We start from the raw sequence: 25382 nt of genomic DNA, 5'->3' as shown, positions 1-25382 counted from the left end.
TTTCTTCGGCATCGCGCCCAGCCCTATAGCAGCGCGATCAGCGTCGCGCCCAACCACCAACCGCGACACGCTCATAGTCATCATGCGCCTGGCTGTCGCACGGGCTTGCTGCTCGCATTGAGGACCATGGCTGATTGCTCTCCTTCGAATTCACCAGCTCAGCGGCCTCTCTCTTAACTTCTCGCCCTCGAACCATACGTCCTTGACACTTGTCTCCATCAAAAGCAATGGAAGCAGCCGTCCGCTGGTCGCCTCATGCAAGCCAGCAGAATCCACAGTTCCTCATCATCGATGTCGCCGGGAATCGTCTGCGTCTGTGCGAGATCGACTCGGCCTCAAGTGATGGCGACGTGCAGTACAAGCAGGTAGCGAACCGTGACAAGCTACCCAACTTCACCGCTTTCGACTGGTCCAAGACGCATGAGCATTTCGTGGCCATCGGGTCGGCATCCGGTGAAGCCAGCTTGATTGAAATTGACTCCAGCCGGCCGAATTCCGATTTCATTCATTCCTTTCCTATCAAGCATCAACGGAAATGCAACTCGATAGCCTTCAGTACCAACAATCTGTTGGCCACAGGCCTGGATAGAGTTCGAAACGACTTTTGTATGAATATTTATGATCTGAACGTTGCTTCATTCACCGCCAATCATGAGCCTTACAAGAAGCTGGCCAGCTCGGAAGCCATCACCAGCATCAAGTTCTTCCCTACACATCCACAAACACTCGTGGCTGGAGTCTCTCGACAATGTATCAGGATATATGATCTACGAGGTCAGTTGGCTGTCAACTCCGGGGGACATTCAGGCATCTTTCAGTCGTTAAACTGACTTTGACGCATGACAGACTCCGCTCCGGTCAGCTCTGCCCAGTATGGGACGCGTCAAGTTCACAATTTGTCAATCGATCCGTTAGATGAGAATTACATCATCTCTGCCGGTCCGACGGGCGACCCCGCTGTGAGTGTGTGGGACCGACGTTTTGCCTCGCGATCTGGGGCCACAACCCCATCCGGGGAAGCCCCACCCGCTGCTGTCGTTGAATTACGTCCTGCTGTTGACAACAGCCACGTGGCTGGAATATGGTGCCTGCGATTCTCTCGAAGCAAAAGAAACTGCTTTGGTGTTCTTTCCAGCATGGGAGAGCTGAAAGTGGTCGACATTGCGCAATACGAATCCAGAGATCAAAGTCCCGCAGCCACAATTCTACCACGCTCCCAGAATTACGTCAGGTATACACATAATTTGCGGTACCCTTGGTACGATCCACATTTTGGCCACGATGAGGCTTCCCGCGTCGTTGCATTTGATTTCATGGGCGAAGGGTCCCCCATCGGAAGTCATAGTGCCATCGCTCTGCATCCCAACCGAGAGGTTAAGGTTATGAAGATCCCCACCCGGGCACCCAGAGTGCATTTAACGGCGCTCAACGAATTGTACATGGACCGTATAGCTGTGGCCGAGCCAAGTTCACCAGAGGGTCCCGTCGCCGAAGACCTTACTCGGCTCCAGAACCGAACAATTGGTGAAAGGTTTCCTTCGAAAACGTCCGTCAGGGTAAATGGCCTAAGCGACACACCGCGTATTGAAAGATTGCGCATGGAGAACTTTGGCCACAAGATTCGCGATGTGAGCCCGGATACTAGTCGAGGGCACCACGAGGAGTTACTCACAATGGGCTATCCCGGTCTCAAGCTAGACATTACTGACGCTCTGAAGGTGCTTGACGTCGCCAAGCGACGAGCTAAAGAAGGATATTGCTTGGACAGTAAAAGAAACAGACAAATTGTGGCTAATGATCCATGGCTCGTAGGTCTCTGGGAACTTATCCAGAGACTAGATGATCTCGCCAAAGATAATGGTATGGTTGCCGAAGGAGTTGACCTCAGCTACCTTGGCGTTGCCTACCTATGGGAGAACAGCCTTGGTGCAAAGCGCAGCACCTACCGTCTAATCAACAGACCTTCTGTGTCTGTGCCAGACTTTCAGAATGTTGTTCGAAAGATTGTGCAAGAGAAAGAATACCCACCTTTCCAAGGTGCCAGGACTGATTTTCCTGAACATCGTCAGCTTTGTCTTGCTATCTGCGGATGGACATTTTCGGGTCAACGCATTCGCGACAATTGCAAAGCGCTCATTGAACAAGGCTACTACTACAAGGCCATTGTGTTGGCTGTCTTTAAGGGCCACAAGGATATAGCTCTCGATCTTCTGAAACAGCTTGTACGGCAAAGACAACTCCAGAACATTGGTCTCGGAGCCGTGATTGCCTGCGACAAGGTCAACGAAGAACAGCGAGAAATGTGCGAATGGATGGCCGAGGAGAGTGATGAGCCGTACCTTAAGGCGCTCCTCAAATACTTCATCACTGGTAACTGGAGCACGGTGACCAAAATGGAGGAGCTGTCGCTTGCAGATCGACTCGGAGTTGCTCTCAAGTATCTTGATGATGTACAGCTCGGTCAGTTTATCAAGCTGTCTGTTGCAGGCGCAAAGCTCTACGGTGATATCGAAGGCATCGTCCTCACCGGACTCAGCGAGCGTGCTATGGACCTCTTTGAGCACTATATCGCCAAATGGGGCGATCTGCAAACCGTCGTACTGGCAATGGCTCGCAGCAATCCCGTCTACATTTCTGATCCTCGCTGGGAATACTGGAAGGAAACCTACTTCATGCAGTTGCAAGTTTGGCGCTGCTTCCTCGAGCGCACGCGCTTCATCGTCTCACACAATAAAGTCGCCACGACTCGAGACGCTGTCTGCCTCAACAAACCCTTCCCACGCCAAATCACCATCCGTTGCAACCACTGCCAACTGAGCCTCGCTCGACGAGGCGACACGCTTGTCCCAGCGTCCGAAACCGCTTCGACGGCCATTCACAAAGCACCATCCTTCGGACCAGGCATCACCGCTAAGCCCGCACAGCAGCAAAAAACGAACACGCCTTCGCACAACTCCGGTCTCGTTTGCCCTAACTGTAGCAGGCGCATGCCGCGCTGCGGTATCTGCATGATGTGGCTGGGGAGCCCGGATCCAGCAACCTTGGGCGGGGCCGAGGCCCTCAAAGACGAGGACACGGAAGCGAAGCAGATGGTCTTTTGCATGACGTGCACGCATGGGTTCCATGGACATCATGCGCGGAATTGGTTTGCGAAGCATAAGATGTGTCCGGTGCCGGACTGCCAGTGTATGTGTGGGCTGTTGCGGTAGCCTCGCTTGCAGCGGCGATCTACGTAGATCAACTACCTTTCCTTTCTGTCAACAATTGTCGGATGCGCTCGGTTTATGGCTTCGCTTCGTTGTTAATATTAATTTCTGTACCGGAAGACCCGGGTGGTTTGCAACTTGTGTCTGATTGAAGTCAGTGTTACTGTTAACAGAGAATACAAGCTGGAATTTCTTGCTAAGTTTGACAGCTGTATTGAATACTGGTTGGGTAAAAGCTTTTTCAGTGGAAAAGAGATTCTAGAATTGTGAGTATATCTAGTTACTCGATTTATCTTCCACTTTCTCCTCCGCGGTTTTACTCTCACTTTCCGAGTTGCCCATCTCCGACACGAGAATCTTGACCTGGGCCCGAATGACTTTGAAAACAACATTTTCCTCCAGACCTTCCGGTATTGATAGATTGTCCGAGTGTTTGGAATCTGACTCTGGTCCCGGAGTGCTTGAATATTCTCCATTTGCCCCTTCTATTGCCTCTTTGATGCTTTGATCCCCTCGAGCAATGGCAAGTAGTGTGGTAACGAAGAGCTCATTCAGGTAAGCGAAAGTGAAACCATCGGTAAGGCTCGCAATAACTGGGCAGAGTTCAGATGGGAAGCCAATTGTCTTGTTACTCTCCAGCTTCTTCCTCCAGTACTGGCAATAATCTGACCTCATTTGATGATCAGGAAGCTTGTAGTAGTACTTGCGATCAAATCTGCTGGGCCGGTTTGAAATGGCGGAGTCCAACTTCTCGAGATGATTGGTGGATCCTATCATCAATATCCCATCATTTGATTCAAGACCGTCCACCTCATTGAGGAAGTAGCTGCGCGTTTCGTCTGTGATGAGGCTGTCCAGGTCCTCAAAGACAAGAAGGCAGGGAGCATTTACCCGTGCATGTTGGAAAATTGATTGGATAGAAGACTGATCAGTGCCGCAGCTCTTGTCCAAAGCTTTCACATATAGTGAAGGAACCGGACCTGGGCGAGCTGAAAGCGCATTCATCAATGCTTTGATGGACAGAGTCTTGCCATTTCCAGGAAGGCCGTGGAAAATCAGGCCTCGTTTCCACGGGACTGAGAACTCCGCGTACAGTTTGCGGTTGTCGAAAAAGCCATCCACATCTTGAATCAGGCTCTGCTTCGTTTTGCTGTCAAGGATAACATCATCCCAAGATGCCCTTTGTATGCTTTTCCAGAGTGAACTGCTCTTTTGCCAGTATCCATCGTCGAAGACAAAAATTTCTTCGTGAATTTTCCCGGTCCATGTGCCCACATCCAGGAGGAGCTCATCGATGGCAGTATTGCGGCTAGTGGTAGTTTTATCTCCAGTGCGTCTGGATAAGACGAATAAAAGTTCCTGGGCCCAGTCGGACATACGTGTGTGAGATATTTTGTAGAGAATAAAATCTCGCCCCTTCCAGGAGTAGCGAAAGCGTCCAAACCGAACGTCGTCTTTAAGGATTCCTGGCTTCTCTTCCAGACGGTTGTCCGGTGATTTGTAACCACGGCTGAAATCGAGGTTTTCGTCATCGGCGTCTAGCTCTACAACTGCCAGGCCGGCCTCGGCATATCCAAGTAGATCGCAATCGGATTGCGAAGCACAAACAACGTGGTATCCCGGATACCGTTTGCGCAAAATTTCCAGGATGTGTAGCTCGGTACCGGGCCGGTGTTTCTTGCAGAGTTCTTGGTAATCCCGATATACATCTCCGCCATCGGGGAGGACTTGACTGGAAACCATGGTTTTTGTGTATGTTGAGGAGAAAGGGTGCACTAGAAAAAGCTGCTTTTTGGTGAAGACTGAAAAGCAATGTCGTGGAGGAAGCCTGCTTCTATATACTACAGCACATTGACAAGGCTGCAACACCGACTAGGCAGCAGAAGGAGGCGGGAAGCCGGTAACACCAAATAGGTAACAAGAATAGGCGACAGGTCTCAGCCTTGTTCGGACCGATTATCACAGCAACATGTACAGGAAAGATTTACATACGTATTCGGTTACTGATATTCGGTGTCGCAAAGCAACAGTCCGCCGCATGGGGCTATGCAAAAAATTACAACTCTAACTTTATTGATCATGCATGACTGAGATAGCTGATTCAGGAGAAACTGACAACCCTCCGCTCTGATATCATAGTTTAATTTGTGTCCGTTGGCGGTACGCATGTGTACAAACTATTGAATGCAAGATTTTAAATTGTGCTCTGGGAAAGTGAAGGTGGTTAGCTGCTTATGATGGTCACTGTCAGCAGCTAGTGTGGATCAGTGACACGATCACATGAATCCCGACCGGTTGTGTGAGACACAGCATTGAATGTAACAGGAACAACAATCTCGCAGTAGTTTTCGGTCATAATTTATTTTTATCTGGTTTGCTCTCTGTCCGGTCGCCGTTTAGAATCTACTGTCAGTATGAGTAAATCCATAACACTGCGCAGGTGCGTGACAATGGATATAACCAGATCGACCAGCCTCGATCCGCGCTACAGCCCAGTTAAATTAGTAGCTTATTTTATTCATACCCTCAGAGTAAGTAGTAATTTGTAGAGGTAGAAGTGTGTCAATTCGCTCTGAATTTAAACCTTAATCCAACTTATAGGAGCATATATACTTATAGTACCATTCAAACCCTTCCCATAGGCTACCCTATATACATCAAGATTTTGCGTCTTTGTGATCGTGGTTGGATAAATTGTTTATAAGGGACATGTGAATTAAAATAATATCCTAACTTTCCTACCCGCCATCTGCACAGCAAAGATTTCATGTGATAGTCTTACTTCTACTGACGAGGTTCTTCCTCGGTTCAGAGTGTATGTACAATGACGCAATATATGCTTGCTGACGTCTCGCCATTGTTCCGCTGACAACCATCGCTTGATTTACCCTTGTAAAAACAAGGAGTAGCGGGCGTCAGCATCTTCTATTCAACAAATTGCAGGCGTTATGTTTATTAAGATCATTGGCGGCATACTGACTTAAAGATATGACCGCCACCCGTCGATTTTTAAATGTTTCTGCTTCCATTGGGACCGCAATATCCAACATTCAGCAAAAGCGGCTTCCAAAAATGAAAAAATCAGCAGGTATGGCTACCCCACTTAATGCATAATTTGATTTCTACCAACACCTTCTAACTTACACATTTAGCTCTTGTCGACGAAAGTTTCGAAGAGGGTCTTTCAAACACTGTTCAGGCTTATACAGTGTCGACTGAGCCTGAACTCCTACTTAACTATGCTTTGAGCAGAGATGGGAAGTCCGTGATGGTAGTCAAGGAAAACAACAATTTGTAAGTGACTACCTTAAATTTTCTGACTTCGTGTCGTTGACATGAACATGAATTCTGCAGTTTGTCATCCACGACGCCCACGCAGTTAAGATTTGACTTATGGTCACTGTCTTCGGGAGAGCCTACTCTTACGAGTATTGGCAAATTGAACCAACGACTATGGAACGCACAGCTCGGCAGTCCAGAAACTTCCGACGATGCGACAGTGCAGAAACGCCAGATTGAAGGAGTCAAACCCGACATCTCATTTTCGGACAAATTAGAGTATGGACTCATTGAAGGCAGCCTTTACCGCTTCACGTATGAAAACAGCTACATGTCGATACAAACAGTGTTGGATCATTGCGAGTTTATGCCATTAGAACCAACCATCACCTCGGTTGATGGTTTAGTCTTGATGGCAAATACTCAAACTCTTGACATGGAAGATGGTCCGGTACAGCCGAAAGATAAAGACGCCCCTGAGGACTTCTTTGCTTATCTCAAATCGCCACCAAGAAGATCCGATGATTTGGGAACTGCATCTACATCTGGTTTTACTGCACGTGAAGGAAGGCAAGTGTCTTTCGTACTCTGCGACGGTTGCGCCCTGATGCGTAACGGATCGGAATGCTACTTCTGTACAGCTTGCCAACCCAGCCGCTACAACGTCTGCGTCTCTTGTCTCCACAAAGGCCAATGGTGTAATAACAAGGACCATAAACTGGAATCACGAGAGAAACAGCGGAAACCACTCTCCTGGAGAAACACTCACAGTTTGTCTGTTGTTGATACTGGTCAGCTGCCAGCGTTTGAGCAGAGTCTATTCCTCGATAGACTGACTACTACCGTCAAGCATGAACCCATGGTTAGGAAAAACCTAAAACGAATATTTTGGTTCCTAGACGCATGTCATGTTCTAGACATTGGCGTTGACGGTGGTAGTGGCGCCATTTGCGCAATCGAGCCCCTTGACCCAAGTTGTAAGTTTGTCTTTGATTATATGTAACCAGTCTTGACTGCATGACTGACCTATCTTGCAGCAAATATTACGCGAATTCACACCAACATCTCCGGAGATCACCAGTTTCTGTTTGTTGTTTCGATCGGCACCAACTATGCAGATCCAAATACCCAAGAAGACAGACATGGTTTTTCAGCCTCTCCCAATCAAGGAAACCAGATTTTGTTCGTCAGATGCTCCTCGTACAGAGCTGATGACCTCCAAGAATCAAGAATTACGCCGCCACTCTGTACAACTAGGGTTGTTCTCAAGGATATCCGCCAAAACTCAACCCCCAGTGTCACTCTGACGGGCGATAGAATCTTGTCAGCCAGGATCACTCCGATAACTCTCGGTTTTTCAGCCTTATTACAGTCAGTTGTTACACTACAGCCTTACCCCTTACACCACACGTTTATCCACTGCAAGGGAATAAGGATCTTAAAGAGAAAACGTGTTCTTTTAGATAGCAGCATATATACCCCCATAGGTAGTAGTAATTTAGGAGGACAAGCGACGTCCAATTCCTCGCGCCCAGCTTCACAAATCTATGTGACATTTATCACATCATGTGGCAGCGTGAAATGCCTTAGAATGGGATATATCAGTGCCGTTCCCGAATTCAAAATATCGAGCATGGATCGGATACACCGCTCAGCAATCCACCAGGCTGCTCCTGGAGCCAAGGCCCGGAATTTTTGTATACCATCTTCTCTCACATCTCAGTTTTCTGCCGTCCAATATTTTTCGGAAAACAAAAACGGAAATCGTTCGTGGCTAGTACTGCATCCTCTATTAGGGACCGGCCAGTTGCCCCTCAAACTCGACCTAGCAAATTCGGAACACAAAAACGAAGGTGGCTGGTATCCAGATCAACATGAATCTCAGCTCCCGGCCAAAGGTATAGAGGTCACATCTGATACCGATCGAGATCTCATCTATTCAAAGTCAAGCGAGAAACAGTTGGCAACGAGAAACGATATAGGGACAGTTCCAGGGGCTCTGTGCGATTTGTGCAACACAATCATCAAAAGTTCCGCACTTATCAACGATACATCGGCTTGGGGAGGAACTCCTATTAGTAAGGTGCCTTCAGGGGCCCGCGAATCTCAAGGACTGAACTTCACATCATTCAGGATCACGTATACAGGTGATCGAAAAGAAGAGCCAGCATTACGCTCAACCACAGAAAACTCGGAAAGGACATTATTACCATTTCGATACGAGCATTGGGAGCATTACCAATCTCTAGAAGAAATGGCCGTATCTATCCTTCGCGGATGTCATATGTGCGCTCTTTTTCTGCAACACACAGACAAAGACGTGCAAAACAAACTTCAAAAAGTCGTCAACACTGTTGCGAGGAAGAATTCCAAAGGCGACTGTGGAATCTTCGATGAGAATATGTTCCCTAAGTTTGAACAAACAAACACTGCACGGCCACATAGCAAATCGTCGCTGGATTTCGAGGATGGTCTCGAATGGCTTTCACTAAAGCAACCAAAATCTCCTAGACGCAACGCCGATGCTCAGCCTAGTGACCCTGCCGCCACTGTCCTCTATATCCGGATCAAAGCGCCCTCAACATCCGCCGATAGTGAAGGCGAGATATGTCTCTACCGGCCAAGCAACAGCAGTGAGCCTGAGTTCAAAGCCCCCGTAAAGGTTCTAAGACTAGCCGAATCCAAGGAAGAGGCGGAAAATTGGCTTACTCAACAAGAGCATCCAAAGAGCCATGCTAAAAGTACGAGATTCACTGATTCGGCACAGACAATTGAACTTGCGTAATTCTGGCTGTCACAGTGCCAAAACATTCACTGTTGCTCATCAAATAGCCCCGAATCTTCCCCACCAACAAGGGTTATTGATGTGGGTGATCCTGATGGATCTCAGGATCCCTACTTATACGTCACATCCGCAGCAGATAAAGGTATGGGTTATCTTGCGTTGAGCCACTGTTGGGGCATGCAAAACTCATTTCAGCTGTTCCGTTCAAACCTAAACCAACTCACGAAAGGATTTGAGATTGCAAGATTGCCGGAAACATTCCAGGATGCAATTATGATATGTCGAAGACTGAAGCAAAGATTCATCTGGATCGATTCACTATGCATCGTCCAGGACGGTGATGATTGGGCAACGGAAGCATCTCAGATGGCAAGAGTATACGGCAATTCGATCTGTACCATTGCGGCATTATCCTCTGATAGCGACCATGGAGGTTGCTTCTCAGCACGCAACAACCTTGGTCACTGCACACTTGTTTTCTCCGACAATAGTGGCCGTCCATTTATGGTGCCAGAATGTGGCGGTTCCGGAGCGACCAGGAATCACCACCTCCATACGCGTGGTTGGGTCTTTCAGGAGCGCTTGCTAAGCCCAAGGACCCTAGGATTTTCTTCAACTGGCATCTACTGGGAATGTGGCTATTCACTGGCCCATGAGGAACATCCTGGAGCTTTTCCGCTGCGCCTCATGAGCTCGACAGATGTGAAGCTCAAGGACATGTTTAGGCAGGCCACAACACCGCTCCTGCAGCCCCTGGTCACTGACAAAGACCGAAAAGTCTTCCTAGTCGCGTGGTATGAACTCGTACACAACTACAGCAAATTGGCTTTTACACGACAAGAAGACAGGCTTGTGGCCATCGCCGGCATTGCTCAAACTATACACAAATCCACAGGCTTCGAGTACTTCTACGGCATCTGGCTCGGTTCACAAGACCAAGCAATGCTGCTTTCTCAACTACTCTGGATGTCGACCAACCCAAGCTACACCACTCGTGTTTTTCACTACACAGAAAAAGATGGAAAACAAGTAAGCCAATGCCGACTTCCAACATTTAGCTGGGCAACAGTCGACTACACAGTGGACTACTGCATTAGCTTCCACACGCGTCATATCAACCACGCCGCAAGTTGGAGCGATACGAGCCGTTCCAACTTTGTTTTGGTGCACGATACGGGAAAGAAGCCTGTCGGGTACAAAGAATGCAGATTTCGCGATGGGAGTTTACGGGTGAAGGGGCTATCTCCCGAATGCGATACATCCCTTAAGTCGCTCGAGTTCCGGACAAAGTTCATCGGAGCGATGCCGCAACGGGACTTGTTCGCGAGCCACGCTGCGCTGTTGATCCTAGAAGGCCCACTTAGGAGCGTGAGGCTCGTGAAAGCGACGAAACCTGATGACCAGCCTGCAGAGAGGTTGCAGTGGGAATATCCGTGGCCGGATGATGAAGTAAAAGAGGACGAGGAAGGCTTGTTTTCAGGATTGGAATGGTTCTTTCCTGATACCGTTGACTTCATTGACGAAACGGATAAGAACGTCTTTTGTTTGACTATTGCGCGTTGGGAAAGGGCGTGGGACAACCGATGGTATGCGGCTGGAATTGTTTTGACAGAGTGCAAGTGCAAGATACAGGCGAAAGGGGGCATGCGCAAGATCTTATCTCGCGTTGGTTACTTCGAGCACTCTTGGAGCACACAGCATGGTCATTGGAAGGGAGATGGAGATCGAGAAATGTTTTTCCTGGCGTAGGGTCAAGCAATCGAATTGTGGTATATGGCGCGTGCGTTACTCCTCGCCGGTCTTGATATTATCAGAGGGGAGAAAGCTTCTTATAGTTGAAGTTAACTGAAAGGGCTCTAAACACTTCGTTCTCCATCCTTTATCTCACTGATATTTACTTTTCAACCGACAGAGGAGCTCGTGCATACCGACACTGAAACTTTAGACTATATTGATAATAGTTTTCCAATTATTCTCTTTGTCTTCTCGTCTACCCCTGTACCTTTCTACCTCCGTGTAAGATTTGTGGGTTGAGGTATTGCTGGGTTGTACAATTCCTGACCCCTACGAGCCTGCCGTAGATCCGCGATTCCCACAGCATCTGCAGCGACCGCAACTACACACATAGAATTGTAGGCTAAACATTAGGCCAATACACAATACCATGGGACAAGACGACGTACCAATGTTTATAATTACCAGGCAGCTCTTGTGCACCCCTTGGTTCTAACATCTTCAGGCCTTCACCTTCTCGTAACGCTCTCGTTTGAACACGCATGAATTCCTATCGCAATGCAGTTGATATCTAATACGACGTCGTTATACTCTTGTCCGGTAGACCACAGTATTTCCTCGAGATTTTGATGGACCAAAGAAAGAAACGTAACTAAAAAGATAAATAATGAGAAAAATACAAAAATATGGACACAGTTGTATGGCAACGATGCAACGATAAATACGCAAAATCTCAGAGAGCCACCGGAGTTAAACATGAAAGAAAAAAGAAAGAAGGAAGACCAGGAGACCTGCTCACAGATCCTTCACAAAACCTATACGTTGCCGGTCATCGCTACATATCCTCGCCCATTCGAGAATCAAGCGGTACATGTATATCTGCATGTCTTCTTTCCGTAACACCTGCTGAGCCCACTCTTGGCCATTCGTAGCAATATGCTTTGCGGCGTGATCTCGTTGTAAAAAGTAATCCAGGATGCCGTAGAAATCGATGAAGGTGTTGTCCATGGGCACAAAGTGCAGCCAGGGGAAAAGGCGGAAATCGTGCCACTCCCGATAGATGGAGGCTTTGATAGGCAGAGAAGTAGACAGTAGGAAAGCACGGTAGCGTCCGCTGTACGAATTCCCATCGATGTCCGGGAGGAACTTATACCGGTACTGGTCTTGCATTGGTACCTTTTCCACAGGTTTGAAGTACGGATCGAGGTAAGGACAGAACGGGTTGGTTTCCGGCGCGGCGCAGAGAAGGTCAATGAACCCGGTATCCGTCCATGAGCCGATCCACTCGCTCACCTTTTCTTTGCCCATGATGGAATACAACTCAGGAGAAGGCAACCTGAACGTCAAGGACTTGCCGTCGTGGGTCTCGGCATCTGCAACTGTTGACGCATTGGTCATGGAGACAAATCGATGCCGATGGAAGTGAGTCCATTGGCTCTCGTCGCTATGGCCGCCTGAGGCTACTCCACGCCATGTGAGCCCGTCCGTTTTACTTTCCCAAGGCATCCCGTGCTCATCGCCACCAGAATATCTCTCTTGGTTGGCCCAGTACATCGCTGCGGGAATAATGACTTCGTTGTGTCTACTCGTTTTGGACCCTGCGAAAAGCGGCACCAGATTCTTTGAGATTCTGACAGACACTGGCTGGACAAATGTCCCGTGGAGGCCGCGCAAACCAGCATGAGTGCATGGGTTAGAGGCGGTAGTCCAGTTTGCGACGTAACCTTGGTAAGATTCTCTCGGCCATTCAGAAGGGAAGTATTCTGTTGCATCCGGAGAAAGCTCCTGACTTTCAGGTACTTGGCGTGCTGGAGAGTCGGGGCCACAAGTGGCTCGATATAGTCTCCAAATACGGGATGCATCCCTGGACCATTCAATCTTGGGGAACTCATCAACGTCTACAGAAGTTGCATTTTGGAAGTGGTCGATGACGTCTACGAGGTCAAGGGGTATGTGATGCTCCGTCGAGGCCGCCTTCATCATGCGGTTGACGTCTTCCCAGGGAACGAGAAGGCGAGACTCGTCCATAGTGTTCAGGGGCATGTTTACGTCAGGGACGTCTTCAGACTCAGTGATGCTGTTCACGAGATCCGACCAGGTGTCGGCGCGCCAAGCGGTTGGTCCCCGTCGAGCAACCCATGCGGTAGCAACGCCATCTCTTATTTTCAATGTGGGATCATCCGATGGCGCAGCGGTGGTGATTCGAATATCGCGCGCCGGAATGCTCCAGAATGGCTCTAGATCGTGGTAGATCTGGTCGAAGAATTCCTCGACGATGATAGCGTCGCGATCGGCCGCGAACTTGAACCAAGCATCGAAACCGGGTGGCGGGTGTCTCCCGCGTCGCGCGCGATATCGCGCGGCGGCATCTTTTAGGTTTGTGGAACGTGAGCCAAGCAGGCGATTAAAGTCGGAAGCGGCTCGGTCGATGAGATAACTGATGGGGTGTTCGTCGGGCTTGAGATTGGGGCTTTGAGCATACGGCCAGTAAGTGCGGTCGGGGAAGATCAGATGCAACAGGAGCCATCCGGCGATGAGCGAGGCTACGCAGCCCACTAGCCAGCGCCGATGGGCTGGTGTTAGTGAGATGGTGGCGTTGGGGTACAGCATGACGACGAGACGGAAGTCGAGGGAAGACGGCCGTTGGGCCGGGAGCAGCCGGGGCTAAATGTGTAAAAAGTGCCGCGCGTGCGGCACAGTCCACCGATTATCATTATTCGTCAAGCGAAACCCCAGGGCTACACCTGACTTTTTGTCGCAAACAAGTTACAAAACATCCTTGTTGTGATCAGTACATTACACGTCGGCTGCACGCTAGCCGCCGTTGCAGCGCGGCCCTGTCGCTGGCAGCTGCGCGGCACAGCACGCACATCATGGCTGGGTATATGTGGGCTGCAGCTTCAGCTCTCACTCAACCTCTTGTCTTTCCATTTCCTTGTCTGCGACGTTGCTCGGCCCGCCATGGCGAGTTCCATGATACCCATTCTCCTGTTTCTGTCTGCTTTCCATGTCCTCCTCTGCCGGTCAGAACTGAGCAACACCGACTTTTTCCTGTTTCCCTTACGATCTGATGAAGTCCCTATCGTCCATAGTGGCGACATTGTCAATGTGACATGGCTTTCTCAATATGACCGAATTAATCTGTACCTAGGCTGCGCGGATGGTCAAGGTAAGATTGCACCCTCTTTCATTCGACGTTTCACAAGGCTAACATTGGAACAGCCGACAGTTACGAAGACCAACCAGGCAGCGGAAACATTGTTCTGACAGTGAATTCTACCTGGACTTCTCCATGCCACTGGCAACTTGTCAAGAGAGGCGACGAAAAACACTACTTCGACAGCGGCCAAATCGACGTTACCAACGCCAAAGCTACACCCGCCGTGACCTGGATCCCTTCGTCGTTGGCCACGCCATCATGTGGTGTCCAAACCATTTCAGCTTCTGGCCAATCTACCGGCGCTTCCTCGCCCGTTGCCATCGCGACCGTTACAGCAACTTCGGGCTGTAGCAATAGCACTTCCAACAATGACAACAGCCACGAGATGGGAACCGGCGCAAGCATCGGAGTTGGCATAGTTGCTGGAGTAGCCGCTGGCGCATTGGTGGGTACACTTACACTCATGATGCACAGGCGGCTACATAAGAAACGCCAAGAGAAGGCGTCTATCCCTACAGGCGGTGTTTATTATCCAGCAGTTGCTGGGGCTTATTATCCCCAGCAGTATTATCCCCAACAGTTTAATCCCCAGCCTTATAATCCTAAATACAATATCCCAGAGCTGCACTCTCAGCCAGTGCAATAGGGATTTAGTTTAAAAAAATTAGACTTTACTACGCAAATAATTGGACAAGTATAGAGAAGGCTCTTTTGATCGTGCCGGGTAGACATTATCCTTTACCAGCACTTGCGGTCAGAAGGCTCCAGCAGGTGCTTTTGCAGGGTATAATTTTTAGATACACAAGCGCTGACGTGTGGACGTGCTTCCATCACGCACATTCCCACTTTTACTTGGCCCACTTCCTTAATAGCTGGCACCAATCACAACTATCTGTAAGCGCGCTCCTCTCTCAGCGCGCACGTGCTTGCGGGTACATATATATTTTTCAGTATAGTCCCTCGGTGCTGGTTACCCGATTGGGGTGGGATCTGAGGTTATCGCCGCATCTCTCTAATCTCGGGTAGCAAAAGTGGAATGCATAAGCGCAGATCTAGCCGTTGCGGACAATCCGTACATGCTCTAAGGCATCAGTTTGCAAGTCCTTTCACTCAGCTCTCTATGTACGTAGTATGACGTGCTGTTGTCAGAAAACAGCGACGACAACGTCTTTTGGAGCCATGCAGGAACAATCTTGCCGCTCAATTAATTATATAGTATGAGTATCGCGGTAGCTCTACCGTGGTTTAGGAGTGGATGGTAGTTCCGCAAATCTCCTCATGGTCATAAGCTCCACGGGACGTGATTCACTTGGCAGCTCCCAAGCTGGCTGATGGGGAACCCCGTCAGCTTCATGTGGTTTTTCAACCTCCGGGGTGGATTTCTTGAGGTGCTGCCTCTGCCAGATAGTCCAAAAGCCGGCCGTAAGTCCAGCGATAGCTGATCCCACAACGAAGCCAATCCCCACCCCTGCACCACTTGTAATCTTCTTTGCTTCCTTTCCTGTGCACTCCGTGTCCGATGAGGTCTCTTCGGCCCCCGATGTTGGTCCTATGGTGATAGTCGAAGTGCTGGCCGCGTTTACAGATGGCCCAGCAGTGACGCTCTGAATCCCACAAGCGGTACCAAGGCTTTGGGGCTCCCAGGTAACAGCCGGAGTGGTTTGTGAAGAGGTAACGTAGACGTATCCGCTTTCCACGTATTTGTATATGGATTCTTGGGTATAATAACGCCAGTAGCAAGGACTGACCCAAGTACTATTAACGACGAATGTATGTTCTCCGTCTCCGGCAAGACCGGGGACTTTGTTCACTGGAGAAGCATCACTGATTAGCTGAGTCCTGATTTGAGATTCGTAGTAGAAGACTCACCTGCAGTGCCATTACAGTATTGCTGCAGGTAGGCTTGTGAATAGAGCGAAGCCCACTTTAAATGGACCGTATCGCCAACATGTACGGTGGGAATATCGTCGGCTTTGACGGGAAACAAAAAGTATTCGGAATTTTTCCACTCGGAGGCTTTGCCATAGCACGGATTAAACAAGCCGATGGTGATGATTAGTCCGGCAAATAACCGGCGCAAACATTGCGAACTCAGCCTCATCTCGACCTCTTGACTGTATGAGAGTGAACGATGGAAGGGGAGTCCCTGGGTACAAGGAAACTTAAATTGTGGAACTGCGCTGAATACTGTGCCACATTAAGCGCCAGACGTTGATATCACTTAACACGTGATAAACGGGGCTCCACTACTCCAGCGCACTGTGCAATGTGAGACGCAGATCGTCCCCATATTCGGATAAACAACCTATTTTGAGAACACTGGAGATGCGGCTCTTTGCTCGTGGCCCACTTTGCCTTTGACAATCTCTTCGTCTTCTTACATATGGTGTAACAAGTCGTCGTCACAGAAGTGTTCCACCGACAACCTTGTTTATAGTTTGCTGACATGAGCCAACAAGTAATGTTGCAGGCAACAAGCTTCTCGGGCGGACCCGACCCGCCTGTGCCGCTTTGGCATGCTAAGCGCTTGATTAATGGGGCAATTGATTAGGCATCCCAGTGACCCCGCACGGCAAACGTCCCGGAAGCCGGGGACCCTCATCTCGGCATGTCCGGCAGTACGTAGGATACGTAACTACGTGACGCTTGTCCAAATTCTAAACTTGAGCCTCACTTCTCCACAACGAGCAATTTTGTACCTACGTGGTACACGGGGTCAGGGAACGCGGAAGCACTAGGGGGCCGAGAAGCGGTTGTTGTAGGGCTCGACAGCCTTGTTATTGCCCTGAAGGATTCCCACCCGCTCGCATGCCTATTCGAGACTTCCATGGCTGTGCCTGAGCTTCTGGCCCTGGGCCCTACTTCCTTGTCCCCACAAGTATAGGCAGCGACTTTCTGCTCTCCACTATAGCCTCGATCCGCCCCGATGCGCCTGTTGTACACGCCGTAAGCGCGTCGGTGGGAATTTCGGCGTCTATGCTTGGGCTTCTGAGTCGTGTTTGGTTGTTTCATAAAAGATCTGGACATTGTGGCAATGATATTGTACTCGCAATGGCTCCGCTTTGCTCCGACGCACCTACACCTTGTATAGCTGAATATCTCCAGTGGCAGTCGACCTGTCAGTGATTCTGTAAACCTAAAAAGTAGTTTTAAATGCATTTGTATTGGAAAGCACAGCAAACGCTGTTAAACATCACTTGAAAAAATAAGTCCTACACGGCATAACTCGACAATATACACACCTAGATAGTAGTAAACCTCACCAATCCTCTCTACTATCGAGATTCTAAACGCGGAATCTCCCTTATCTTTTAACAGCTTATAAAATCATCACTAACCCAAACCCCTATTATTAATTTAGTACAGTGAATATTAATCCAACACCTATTAGCAGCAACACTACAAAGCAATCACGAACAGCAAGCTACTTCGCTGTTAAATATTCCTAAACCTACGAAATCTGCAACGTCTATAGTATACTATACTAAACTAAAATCCCCAACTCACCTACTCGGCACCCTCTACCCCCACCCCCACCTCCACACCCGCACTACCTAACCACCCAATTACTAAACCACCTAGTCTATCTATCCCTCAAACACATCCTCCCAAAACCCAAAGCCTAAAGCCTAAACCCCCACCACCAACATAACCTAAACCTAAACTCTCTACTCTAACTTAAAAATTAATCTAAGCTAGCTCCTCCGCACCAGCCAGCTAGCCGAAACCCTAAATCCCTAAACTAAATCCCTTACTCCCCAGAAATAGGATTCCTTTTGAAAAGTTAACGCCTGAAACTAGACGAGACGAAAGCTTAACCTTAAGCTCCGACTCCCCGCACCGCATTAGTTACTGCACCTAGCCCTGCACCAACCTCCTACCCCGTTTCGTCTCATGTTTCGTTTAATCGTGCGGCTTTTACTATTTCATCCTTGTAGTCCTTTCTGTCTTTCTTTCTTTCTTTCTTTCTGAGCAAACAAGCAAGCAAACAAGCAAACAAGCAAACCCACCAATCCTTAGTAAATAAAAAAACAAACAAACAAAACAACTCTTTTGATGATATGATGGCATGGAATCTAATCGCTCCTGGTATATAGAAAAAACAAAAAACAACAAAAGAAAACAATAAAAAAGAGAAAACACCCCAACCGTGCCCTTGCCCTAACCTTAACCCGCTCACCAAAACACAATACTTGTACAAACTTTTCTCACAAACCCCCAAAAAACAACAAAGCCACAACTCCCGACCTAACCATTGACCATAACACCTTCAGCTTCTCCCCCCCCCCCTCTAAAAAGAATCACTATCGCGCTCCTCCCTAACGCGAAACTCCTTCTGCACGACAATCCCACGGCCAGCAGCATGCGGCGCGCCCCCACCAACACACCCACCAGCCTCGACATCCGACTGCGCCGACATCTGCGTGTGGCCGCCGCCACTAACATTGCTAGTGAGCCTTGCCTCGTCGTCGTCGTACCCCCTGCCCTCACCGAGCTCGATCTCCGTCTGCCGGTGCCAAGTCTTCGGCTCCGAGGCCGTGCGCTGGCTGCTCGAGGGGTAGGTCGGCATGCTGATGCGCGGGATCGTGCTGCCCAGCGCTTTGGCTTTGCGGAAGAGCGGGCGGAACGTAGGCAGGCAGGCGGAGACGATGCCGACGGCGGGCTCGACCGTTGTCCAGACGAAGGCGGGGCCGATGGCGAAGGTTGCGTCGATGGCCTCGTTGAGTTTGGCTAGGTAGTAGATGCGGATGATGCTGGCGACGCAGACGCTGCGGGGTTGCGTTAGTTGGCGTCTGCTTGGTTGTGGTCGTGTGGTGTGCTTACAAGCCTCCCATCATCATGATGCCCACGACGGCGAGCTTCTTCTTCGTGTCCATCTTCAAGCGCAGGATGGGCGGCAGCGGCACCGCCAGGATGATCATGTCGTTGATCATGTTGACGACGCCCAGAGCCAGGTAGAAGGCGTTGGTGTCGATGCACGTGCCCGTGCCGCCAATGTACTGGTCCCAGTAGTAATGTACCGGGCGGCAGGCGACGGCCATGGTGATCCAGAGAATGAGGGGGTAGACTGTGGTAAGGAACGTGGCGGTGAAGAACATGATGCGGAACGAGCTGTCGGGCTTTGCTTGGCCGAAGATGCAGTAGTAGAAGTACAGGATGCCGAATTTAATGACCGTCTGGCTTGCGGCGTAGATGAAGGGCAAGCAGTACACTATCTGTCGTGAGGTTAGTAAACGTGCACGCGACACTGCGAACCAGACGGCTCCACATACCTTCATGACGTTCATGAAATTTCCCACGTCGACCGACCAGATGTGTCTTCCGGCACCATATCCTGCGGCTGTGCAGCGAAGCGGTCAGCATGCACGTTCGCAGCGTAAATAGGCATTTGTTGAGCATTTACTTACCGACTATGGACATGGCCACCATGGCAGCGACGAGGAACTGCGGCTGAAGTCAGCGAGTGGAGAAGCCTGCAGGGTATAAGGCTGACAAACCAAGCCAACCACCATGGCATAATCATCAGCCCTGAGGAAAAGACCTTGCATCTTCCTGGCGATGATGCGCAGCGTCACCGACACTGCGGCGACGATGATCAAGACTATGCTGATGACATTGTCTTCGGTCTGGCGGCTCTCCTTCAAGTTGAGACCGTCAGGCGCAGGGCCAAAGATCTTGGTGATGACTGGGTCGGTGGCCATGGTCGCGACACGAGAAAGCTAGAGCAAAAACGTGGCGCAAGGCAAGAGCGCATCGGCATGGGATTGAATATAAAGATGAAGCGCAGCCATTGCTAAATTCATGAAATTGGTAGGGGCTCGATGGCGGCGGAAAGTGGAAACGGGCGATCTCGGGGCCGCCGCATTGTTGAAGGAGATGGCAAGAAGTTGGAGGTAAGCGTGGCAAGGCGGCCGGCGGTGGGGGCAACGGGCAAGCATGTTCTGGATCAAAGAGGATGGATGGCGCTGCTGATGGGCAGGGACTGCAGGGCGGCGGGGCCGCGGCATTACGCAGCCGACCGCCGACGCCGCCGCCGGTCGGGCGCCCTGTCAGCGGATCACCAGCCCAGCCCCACTTGCCGTCTACGCGTTTGCTGCATTCTAGCCTCGTCCCTCTCCTCGTTGCTCCTTTTGGCTTCACCACAAATCTCGGCGCTGACTTTTGCGGCGTCAGCTTGCACCGATCCAGATGACTGCCCGGACCCCTATGTTCAGCCCGAATTGCTGCCTTCTCTTTTTTTTTTTTTCTCTCCTTCACTATATAAAATATCTGCCCACGCGGCGGTAGGTCGGTACACCACTCAATCTCTTCTTTTTCTTTTCCTTCTTCTTCTTCTTCTGCTTCACGTCAATCACACCCCTCTCTCTTTCACAAAATGGGCTCTCGTCCTGGTTCCATTTCCCAGCCGACCCTGGCCGCGCCGCTCATTCCCACCGAGCATATTGGGCCCAAGGGATGGATTCGTTACCTTTACCTCTTCGAGCTCCCTGAGAACTACGACGCGGCACGGGTGGAGCAACTCCTGCGGGATGCCTTTATCGCCGCCAAGAAACGCACTCCTTTGCTGGGATGCGAGGCCGTCCCCGACCTCAAGACGGGCCTGCTCACGCTACGCGAGTACGGCGACGAGATCAACGACTTCAAGGCCAAGGATCTGCGCGCTCCGGGTCTGTTCCCCTCGTTCGCCGAGCTGCAGGCCAAGAACTTCCCCGTCTCCGCCCTCGAAGCCGACGATGTCTGCTACCGTAGCTCCGAGTGGCCCGAGGCCGGCGACCGCCTGCCCGTCACCCTCATGCAGGCCAACTTCATCAACGGCGGCCTCATTCTGAACTGGTGCATCTTCCACGCCTACTCCGACGGCACCACGGCCTACAAATTCACCGAGATCCTCGCCGAGGATGTTCGCAGGCTGCAGGGAATCAAAATTACCAATCCCTGCGAAATCCCCTATGAGGATCGCGCAAAAATCATGCGCAGCTCTGGGCGCAAGCCCGGCAAGCCCGAGGATCACCCCGAGTACGTGGCTCTGCCCTTCGTCCCGGAGGGTCCTCCCCCTAAGCTCCTCGAGCGCAACACCATCAAGGGCCAGGTGTTTTATTTCTCGCCAGAGTCGATGGCGGCGCTGAAGAAGGACTCGACGGACGAGAATTCGGGCGAGTGGATTTCGACCAATGACGCCGTTGCCGGCCTCGTGTGGCGGACCGTCATGAACGCGCAGATGCCCGTCGAGTCGCTGAACGGAGAGGCGCAGCAGGCGCTATTTACCGTTGCGACTGACACTCGCCGCCGCGCCCATGCGCCCATGCACAAGCAAACGATCGGCAACTTTGTGGGCTTCGCTGACGCGAGGATGGACCTCAAGAGGCTGCTGACGGAGGCGACGCTGGCCGAGACGGCGCGCGAAGTCCGCCGTTCCATCACCCGCTCGGACAAGGACTACCTGGACAGTCTGACGGCGCTGATCGAGAACACCGAGAACATATACGGCTTGGCGCCGACGGTTTTCCTGGACATGCCCGGCCCCAACATCCTCTACACGACGTGGAGGAACTTCACGCTGTACGACCTGCAGTGGGGTAGCGCGTTGGGCAACCAGATGCGCTCGATGAGGTTGCCGCAAGCAGGCATGTGCAACGGCGCACAGATTGTATTCCCCGAGCACAAGGATGGCGGTCTCGAGATGTATGTTGGTGTGGAGAAGCAGAACTTTGAAAGGCTCTGCCAAGACCCGCTGTGGCGGAAGTACGCCGAGATCAGGGAGTAGGGGGCGGCAATGTTTTTCTTCTTTCAAACGGGAACGGCCATTAGATAATACCACTTTGCAATATTTTCACGTTGAATAAAATTTCCTTTCTTCCTTGAGAGAGAAGCAGCGTGACAGGCCGAAAGGAGTGAGTGAGTGTAGAGGAACGCAATCTTGGATGGGCTGAAGACGTGATGGCGCTAAATCCAACATGCAGAAAAGGGGACTCGTTGTGGCGTACGCCACCTCCTAGAGTAGGAGGACGGACGGAAGGCCCTGCAGCAGTAGCGGCAAAGGCACGTGGGGCGAAGCGACCGATGAACGGTGAATCTGCGCGTGGTTCATGACAAATAGGAGCTGCAAGACCGTTGGCAAAGAAGAGCAAAAAAATATGTCCGACTTTGCATATGGCACCAATGGCGGAGTAAAGGCGGGCGCATTGGCCCAGTAGGGGCGCGTCATGAAGAAATTGAAATGGCCTGGGTCACGAATGCAAAATGCGTCTTCTCCCCGGAGCGGGTGCCGGATGGTAGGTAGGTAGGTACGCGTACGGGACTTGGTGCCTTGGATGTCGGACTTACGGAAGTGATAAGGTGGCGTGAATGGCGTGGATGGCGTTGATGGGAAGGGAAAGGTGATGATGATGATGATGATAGAGGAGGACTCAGAGGAGGAAGGTGGTGAAACGCGTCCACAAAGGAAGGGTACAGTAGCCGGATTTACATAGCTCGGCACTTCACCAGAGAGTTTCGGGCCGTTGGGCGGGGCCCCCCATGTGTGCATCCCACGACGGGCCGGTGCGCACGCAACTCATCGCATCAGGGAAGACCATCGCCGCGCACAACCCGCATCGCGCGCACCCGGGAGAGCTTGGCAAAGTAGCCAAGCCGCCACCCACCCTCTGCTCATCTGGTACGTCGAAGGATCTGGGCCGCTGGATCAATCGGTCGCGCGTACCGCGGCAGGGCGCCTCGCCTGCGAACTTGTCTACCTAGCGCTTCGTTCGTGCCCACCATGACGCGGCTAGCTGCAGGCATTCGACTCCTACGTCTCGCCCTCAATCACCACACTTGCCAAGTTGCCTCTCGACTCGTGCGACTCGTGCAGGGGCCTTTGGCGTGCCGTGGTTTGCTTGCGACGTCGTCTGCGGCGCGGATGGTGATGATGATGGCGCTGCTTGGTGCAGTACTGACTGTCTTGCTGAGACGTAGGTAGCAGGCAGTGGGATGTAGCCCGTGGGTCCCACAATCGACACTACCACGCCCCGTTTCCGCGCCGTCGCTCACAACCCGGACCCTCTCGCCCTGCCGAGACGCGCTCGCGCGTGGTTGGTCGGGTCCAACGGGCCGTTCCCTCTAGTCGTGCGCTCGCTTATAGTAAGTACTGTAGAGCGCGCGAGGAGTCGGGAGTGAGGTCGTGTAGGAGATCTCGGCTTAGTCGCGACAGACGGCGGGCAGTGGGGACGCATAATAATAGCATTAACGACCTAGCATTGCTGATGAGCAGCGGCTGCGGGCAGCGGGCAGCGGGCAGCGGCCCCCTCGCTGTTGCGTGCGTAGGTACCTAGGTACGGGATCCGCGCATCACCGTCGTTCATGCTGCGGGCGGCGGATCGAGGCCGAGACTTCCCTCCAGTGGGCGCGCTGTCGACACAGATAGACAGACCGACCGGTCAGCGTTTGATCACCATCAGCGTTCTCACCCAGTAACGGTCTCGTACTACGAGTACGTGCGGTACAGGGTGTAGGCGCATCGGATTGGAATCCGGTGTCTGTGCCTGGGCTTCTGAGTCGTAATTCGTTGCCTCCACAAGTATGAAAACCTGTGCTGTTTGCAGCATCGACATTTCTACCTCCACAGCGGCCCCATTCCACCCCGATGCGCCTACCTACACCCTGTACACGGAAATAGGCCCCCGCTCAAGCAAGCAATCAAATCAGCGCTCTTGGCTCCGCGGACCTCGAGAGCTCATATCATCCCACGCGACGCGGAAATGCGTCCACCACCATCTCCATGATTGCGCCGAGCCGCAACAGCAGCAACAGCAGCTTGTTCATTCATCGGAACCCCCGACGAACCGACCCGACCCGACCTCCCCGGCCCACCCTAACCCACCAGTCCCCCCCTGCCGTCGCCGCCGCTGCGAGCACGTGCGGATCGCCAGGAACACAGCCAGTAGGCAGGCAGGCTGCGGTGCCCCGGGCTGGGCTGGACTGGACTGAGGTGGGCCGGACCCAGTCTATCTGTATTGCTGGAGGACGCTGCACGCACGGTGGGAAAGGCGATGCGATGCAATGGGAGCGGCATCGCCGCTGCTGCTCCTGCTGCTGCTGTTGCCGGGCACCCACACACGCAGCATCTAGAACGAGGGTACGAGGGTCCAGCCGCCGCCGCCCCCCGGTCGGTCTCCGCCGCTGTTCGCTTTTGGATGCTGAAACACGCTCTCTAGGTGCGAGAAGCCTCGACCTCGACCTCGACCTCGACCTCGTGCTCGTGCTCGTGCTGCAGACCCTGAACGCGCGCGTATTGTAGTACCTACCTATGTAGTAGTAGTGAGTGCCAGCTAGTGCCGTCTACCTAGTCAGCTAGTCAGTCAGTCAGTCAGTCAGAGTCAGCATTATTGTTATTATTGCCCGCCAGCCAGCCGCAACGGGTGAGCGATCGCCTCCCGCGCCCTGGCTTGGCTTGGCTTGGTTTGGTTTTGCTGTGGACATGGTCCTTACCACAGGCTAGCATGCACGCACGCTTACTACACACGCTTAGGCGTGGGCATAAGCTGCCCGGCTTCGGGTAGGGGCTGGTCGGGTGCGGACAATACCTATGTGGCATTGTGAGCGGCGCTGTAGCGTAGTGGCGCGCGGGCGCGCTCGCGTGGAAGTAGCGTGTGTGTACTGTGTCTGTGTGTGTGAGTGAGTGAGTGAGTGAGTGAGAGTGTGTATGTGTGAGTGAGCACCCCTTCCCGACGGCGGGTCGGGAAGTCAGTTGCTTGCTTGTTTGCGTGCGACCTGTAGTACAGAGGCAGACACCGAATGCCCTGAATTAGCACTACTCTACGTAAACACACCTCCACTTCGCAGCGTCATCGCCAGCGTCATCACCCACACACACGTGTCGGCCCGGTGCTGGACCCTAGATCCTGGACCCTGGCGCGCGTGCTAACGTGCTAACGTGCTAATAACTTAATATGCGGTAATACGGTAAATAGATTAAGTGTTCGTTCGTTAGGGCCGCCCGCCGGAGATTCTTCCGGCGCTTGGTGGGGCTTGGTGCGTCGGGTCGAGACTCGGGACTTGGGGTCGGGGGTTTGAGTCGGGGGCTTGTGAGAGGAATGACTCGTTTTGGGGTTTGGGTTTGGGTGGGCATGGTTGGTGACGGGCGGAGGTAGGTTTGGGGGGAGGTGATGGTTGATTGATTGATTGATTCGTTTTACGTCTATATGCAGTTGGAAACTATGACGGACGGTCCGTTTAGGAC

The 25382-nt window shown here is 51.7% G+C and overlaps 9 protein-coding genes across 9 annotated transcripts; 5 read left to right on the top strand and 4 right to left on the bottom strand.

Annotated features, from left to right (window-relative positions):
* Positions 1-68: 68 nt before the first annotated feature.
* K452DRAFT_274813 (uncharacterized protein) lies at positions 69-3436 on the top strand. The gene is made up of 2 exons (XM_033539208.1): positions 69-774; positions 847-3436. Exons 1-2 carry the CDS (start codon positions 228-230, stop codon positions 3207-3209), a joined length of 2910 nt encoding a protein of 969 aa, XP_033395201.1. The 5' UTR covers positions 69-227; the 3' UTR covers positions 3210-3436.
* A 16-nt stretch (positions 3437-3452) lies between these two features.
* Positions 3453-4949, bottom strand: K452DRAFT_320160 (uncharacterized protein; the record flags this gene model as incomplete). The annotated part of the gene is made up of 1 exon (XM_033544295.1): positions 3453-4949. One exon carries the CDS (start codon positions 4947-4949, stop codon positions 3483-3485), a length of 1467 nt encoding a protein of 488 aa, XP_033395200.1. The 3' UTR covers positions 3453-3482.
* Positions 4950-6194: 1245 nt separating this feature from the next.
* K452DRAFT_310449 (uncharacterized protein) lies at positions 6195-7697 on the top strand (the record flags this gene model as incomplete). Its single annotated transcript, XM_033543336.1, has 5 exons — positions 6195-6294; positions 6359-6500; positions 6561-7462; positions 7523-7571; positions 7604-7697. 5 exons carry the CDS (start codon positions 6195-6197, stop codon positions 7695-7697), a joined length of 1287 nt encoding a protein of 428 aa, XP_033395199.1.
* Positions 7698-9414: 1717 nt separating this feature from the next.
* Positions 9415-10200, top strand: K452DRAFT_232035 (uncharacterized protein; the record flags this gene model as incomplete). The annotated part of the gene is made up of 1 exon (XM_033537203.1): positions 9415-10200. A coding segment is annotated over one exon (786 nt), but the record flags the coding sequence as incomplete, so codon positions are not given.
* A 1309-nt stretch (positions 10201-11509) lies between these two features.
* Positions 11510-13621, bottom strand: K452DRAFT_289500 (glycosyltransferase family 90 protein). The gene has a single exon (XM_033540837.1). It carries the CDS (start codon positions 13612-13614, stop codon positions 11800-11802), a length of 1815 nt encoding a protein of 604 aa, XP_033395197.1. The 5' UTR covers positions 13615-13621; the 3' UTR covers positions 11510-11799.
* Positions 13622-13793: 172 nt separating this feature from the next.
* Positions 13794-14856, top strand: K452DRAFT_360287 (uncharacterized protein). The gene is made up of 2 exons (XM_033546331.1): positions 13794-14173; positions 14227-14856. Exons 1-2 carry the CDS (start codon positions 13966-13968, stop codon positions 14808-14810), a joined length of 792 nt encoding a protein of 263 aa, XP_033395196.1. The 5' UTR covers positions 13794-13965; the 3' UTR covers positions 14811-14856.
* Positions 14857-15339: 483 nt separating this feature from the next.
* K452DRAFT_360286 (uncharacterized protein) lies at positions 15340-16281 on the bottom strand. Its single transcript, XM_033546330.1, has 2 exons — positions 16034-16281; positions 15340-15974 (listed from the first exon to the last, which is right to left on the bottom strand). Exons 1-2 carry the CDS (start codon positions 16263-16265, stop codon positions 15400-15402), a joined length of 807 nt encoding a protein of 268 aa, XP_033395195.1. The 5' UTR covers positions 16266-16281; the 3' UTR covers positions 15340-15399.
* Positions 16282-18122: 1841 nt separating this feature from the next.
* On the bottom strand, positions 18123-19993 carry K452DRAFT_61114 (uncharacterized protein). Its single transcript, XM_033546906.1, has 5 exons — positions 19663-19993; positions 19573-19609; positions 19438-19505; positions 18989-19380; positions 18123-18933 (listed from the first exon to the last, which is right to left on the bottom strand). Exons 1-5 carry the CDS (start codon positions 19864-19866, stop codon positions 18456-18458), a joined length of 1179 nt encoding a protein of 392 aa, XP_033395194.1. The 5' UTR covers positions 19867-19993; the 3' UTR covers positions 18123-18455.
* A 547-nt stretch (positions 19994-20540) lies between these two features.
* On the top strand, positions 20541-21929 carry K452DRAFT_232154 (uncharacterized protein; the record flags this gene model as incomplete). Its single annotated transcript, XM_033537210.1, has 1 exon — positions 20541-21929. One exon carries the CDS (start codon positions 20541-20543, stop codon positions 21927-21929), a length of 1389 nt encoding a protein of 462 aa, XP_033395193.1.
* Positions 21930-25382: the final 3453 nt, after the last annotated feature.

The sequence above is a fragment of the Aplosporella prunicola genome (assembly GCF_010093885.1).
Source record: "Aplosporella prunicola CBS 121167 unplaced genomic scaffold K452scaffold_19, whole genome shotgun sequence".
NCBI classification, from domain to species: Eukaryota; Fungi; Ascomycota; class Dothideomycetes; order Botryosphaeriales; family Aplosporellaceae; genus Aplosporella; species Aplosporella prunicola.
This window is presented reverse-complemented; position numbering and strand designations above follow the sequence as displayed.

Bases quoted from the DNA above. Each gene is read 5' to 3' on its own strand.
- K452DRAFT_274813 (XM_033539208.1), top strand. From the start codon at position 228: ATGGAAGCAGCCGTCCGCTGGTCGCCTCATGCAAGCCAGCAGAATCCA. The intron at 775-846 runs GTCAGTTGGCTG...GACGCATGACAG, and splicing joins CAGGATATATGATCTACGAG to ACTCCGCTCCGGTCAGCTCT.
- K452DRAFT_289500 (XM_033540837.1), bottom strand. From the start codon at position 13,614: ATGCTGTACCCCAACGCCACCATCTCACTAACACCAGCCCATCGGCGC.
- K452DRAFT_360287 (XM_033546331.1), top strand. From the start codon at position 13,966: ATGGCGAGTTCCATGATACCCATTCTCCTGTTTCTGTCTGCTTTCCAT. The intron at 14,174-14,226 runs GTAAGATTGCAC...ACATTGGAACAG, and splicing joins AGGCTGCGCGGATGGTCAAG to CCGACAGTTACGAAGACCAA.
- K452DRAFT_360286 (XM_033546330.1), bottom strand. From the start codon at position 16,265: ATGAGGCTGAGTTCGCAATGTTTGCGCCGGTTATTTGCCGGACTAATC. The intron at 15,975-16,033 runs GTGAGTCTTCTA...ATGCTTCTCCAG, and splicing joins ATACTGTAATGGCACTGCAG to TGAACAAAGTCCCCGGTCTT.
- K452DRAFT_61114 (XM_033546906.1), bottom strand. From the start codon at position 19,866: ATGGCCACCGACCCAGTCATCACCAAGATCTTTGGCCCTGCGCCTGAC. The intron at 19,610-19,662 runs GTTTGTCAGCCT...CTTCAGCCGCAG, and splicing joins ATGCCATGGTGGTTGGCTTG to TTCCTCGTCGCTGCCATGGT. The intron at 19,506-19,572 runs GTAAGTAAATGC...TTCGCTGCACAG, and splicing joins GGTGGCCATGTCCATAGTCG to CCGCAGGATATGGTGCCGGA.